The sequence below is a fragment of the Cucurbita pepo genome, unplaced genomic scaffold (assembly GCF_002806865.2).
Source record: "Cucurbita pepo subsp. pepo cultivar mu-cu-16 unplaced genomic scaffold, ASM280686v2 Cp4.1_scaffold000987, whole genome shotgun sequence".
NCBI lineage: Eukaryota > Viridiplantae > Streptophyta > Magnoliopsida > Cucurbitales > Cucurbitaceae > Cucurbita > Cucurbita pepo.
In genome coordinates, this window is record NW_019647186.1 from 1 (window position 1) to 1,902 (window position 1,902).

General features: G+C 37.7%; 1 protein-coding gene across 1 annotated transcript; it reads right to left on the reverse strand.

Annotated features, from left to right (window-relative positions):
* Positions 1-198: 198 nt before the first annotated feature.
* On the reverse strand, positions 199-1,433 carry LOC111786068 (histone-lysine N-methyltransferase SUVR3). Its single transcript, XM_023666427.1, has one exon. The coding sequence runs from the start codon at positions 1,424-1,426 to the stop codon at positions 785-787; it is 642 nt and encodes a 213-aa protein (XP_023522195.1). The 5' UTR covers positions 1,427-1,433; the 3' UTR covers positions 199-784.
* Positions 1,434-1,902: the final 469 nt, after the last annotated feature.

Sequence of the window (1,902 nt, forward strand, 5' to 3'; positions counted from 1 at the left end):
ACAAGTACTCATTTACATTAACCAAAAATCTGATAAAAAAATCATCATCCACATATTCTTCCCAGAAAGCAAATAGTTTTCATCTATTTAAGTGCTCTCGAGTAATTACCCTCGTAAACAAACAAATCGATCAAGAAGGAATCCAATCGACTCGTATAGAAGCAATTTTGTGGACTAATATTAACTANATAGAAGCAATTTTGTGGACTAATATTAACTACTCCTCACTTTGCAGACTTTCACGCCCCATGAAACTATAAAACATTCTTTCATACTCAATAGAGTTCGCAAACTTTCAATATACTGACTAATTTGGATGAAATTAACTTATTCTATGTACATACGAGGTAAATCAGTAGTTTTCTTAAACATTAGTTCAAGATTCAAACAATGAGACCCCTAATTCTTCTATTAGCTTATGAGAGATTTTGTTTAGTTCATAGTTGGACCAAGAACACTGGTTCACTGAAAAAACAATGGAACGAAAGAAATATATACATATATTTTGGGACTTGACTAAAATATAATCTTATAAGTTGAAACTCACTTCTTCAATATATGCAAATTGAAACGTAGGTGAGCAGTTCCTTAAGCATTAATTCAGGACTTCAACTAAGAATATGTGTATTTTCATGGCGTAATGTGGACTGATTACCGAGGGGATTCAAAGACTGTATGCAATCTTTAACTCTAATGTTCATACTAAATTCAGCCGCTCAAACAAATTAAGGCAGAAAGGGCAGAACAACTATGCAAAATCGTAACAAATTCCAGAAAATGAACATCAAAATGTACCTGCATACTCACAAATGAACGTCCCTTTTTTAATCAACTCGTCTGCGTACAAACCCCATCCTTTCTTCTCATCTCTCGAAATTTTCAATCGAACAGAAATTCCTCTCTGAGTCAACCGATTTTCACACTCCAGCCCACAAGAACATCGTGGTCCGCACTCGCTAGCAACATCCTCCAACCCATCCAAACTCGAACAGGGGCATTGAAACTCAAAATCCCCGCAATTTTCGCAATCGCATCCAGATACTTCGCCGCCCAAATTCGTCGATTCGCTCCCGACATGACTCGACTGTGAATCAGAAATTGAACCCCAGCATTGGCGTTCGATACGGTGATCGGGGATGATGCTCGTCGGGGTGTAGATGAAGAAGGCGTAAGGGCAATCGTTGATTGGAGGGTGGAATGGGATGGGGATGTTCTCGATTGATCTAGAAGCGTCGAGAATCCGGCGAAGAGTGATGGATTTGGAAGTGGCATAGAGGAACTTGCAAGAAAGAGAAATGTTAGCAAGCTCAAGGGAGGTCAGCCATGGAAGGACGAGGTGAGCGCAATGAAGGAGACCACTCGTTAAATGTTCTTCTTCTTCGGCTTCACTGGTTTTCAAGCCTTTTTTTGATCCGACTTGCGGCATTTGGCGATCGAACCCCCGTTCTGTCGGACACCATCACCCTTTATACATGCTTATAAATTATTTATTAAAAAAATGCTAAATAAATAAAAGTGGTCTAAAAAATAAAAATAAAATCACTCAAGCATGACATCATCATCATGGAGATGGGTATTGATCCCCGTACCTCTCACATACTAAGTGAGCACTCTACCATATGAGCTACATCCCCGTTAATAAATTGACGATAATTTAGGAAAAAATGACCGAGCATCTGATTTTTCTTGAAAGTTAATTACTTCATAGACATTAATTAATTCATGGTTGCATTTGAAAAATAAATTGAACAAATAAATGACATCATGGAGATGCAGGATATCAATCCCTATACCTCTCGCATGCTAAGCGAGCGCTCTACTATCTAAGCTACATCCCCTTTAACAAATTGACGATAATTTAGGAAAAAATGACAAAAAAAAAAAAAAAAACATCNAAAAACA

Coding starts and splice junctions, on each gene's coding strand:
- LOC111786068 (XM_023666427.1), bottom strand. CDS start 1,426: ATGCCGCAAGTCGGATCAAAAAAAGGCTTGAAAACCAGTGAAGCCGAA.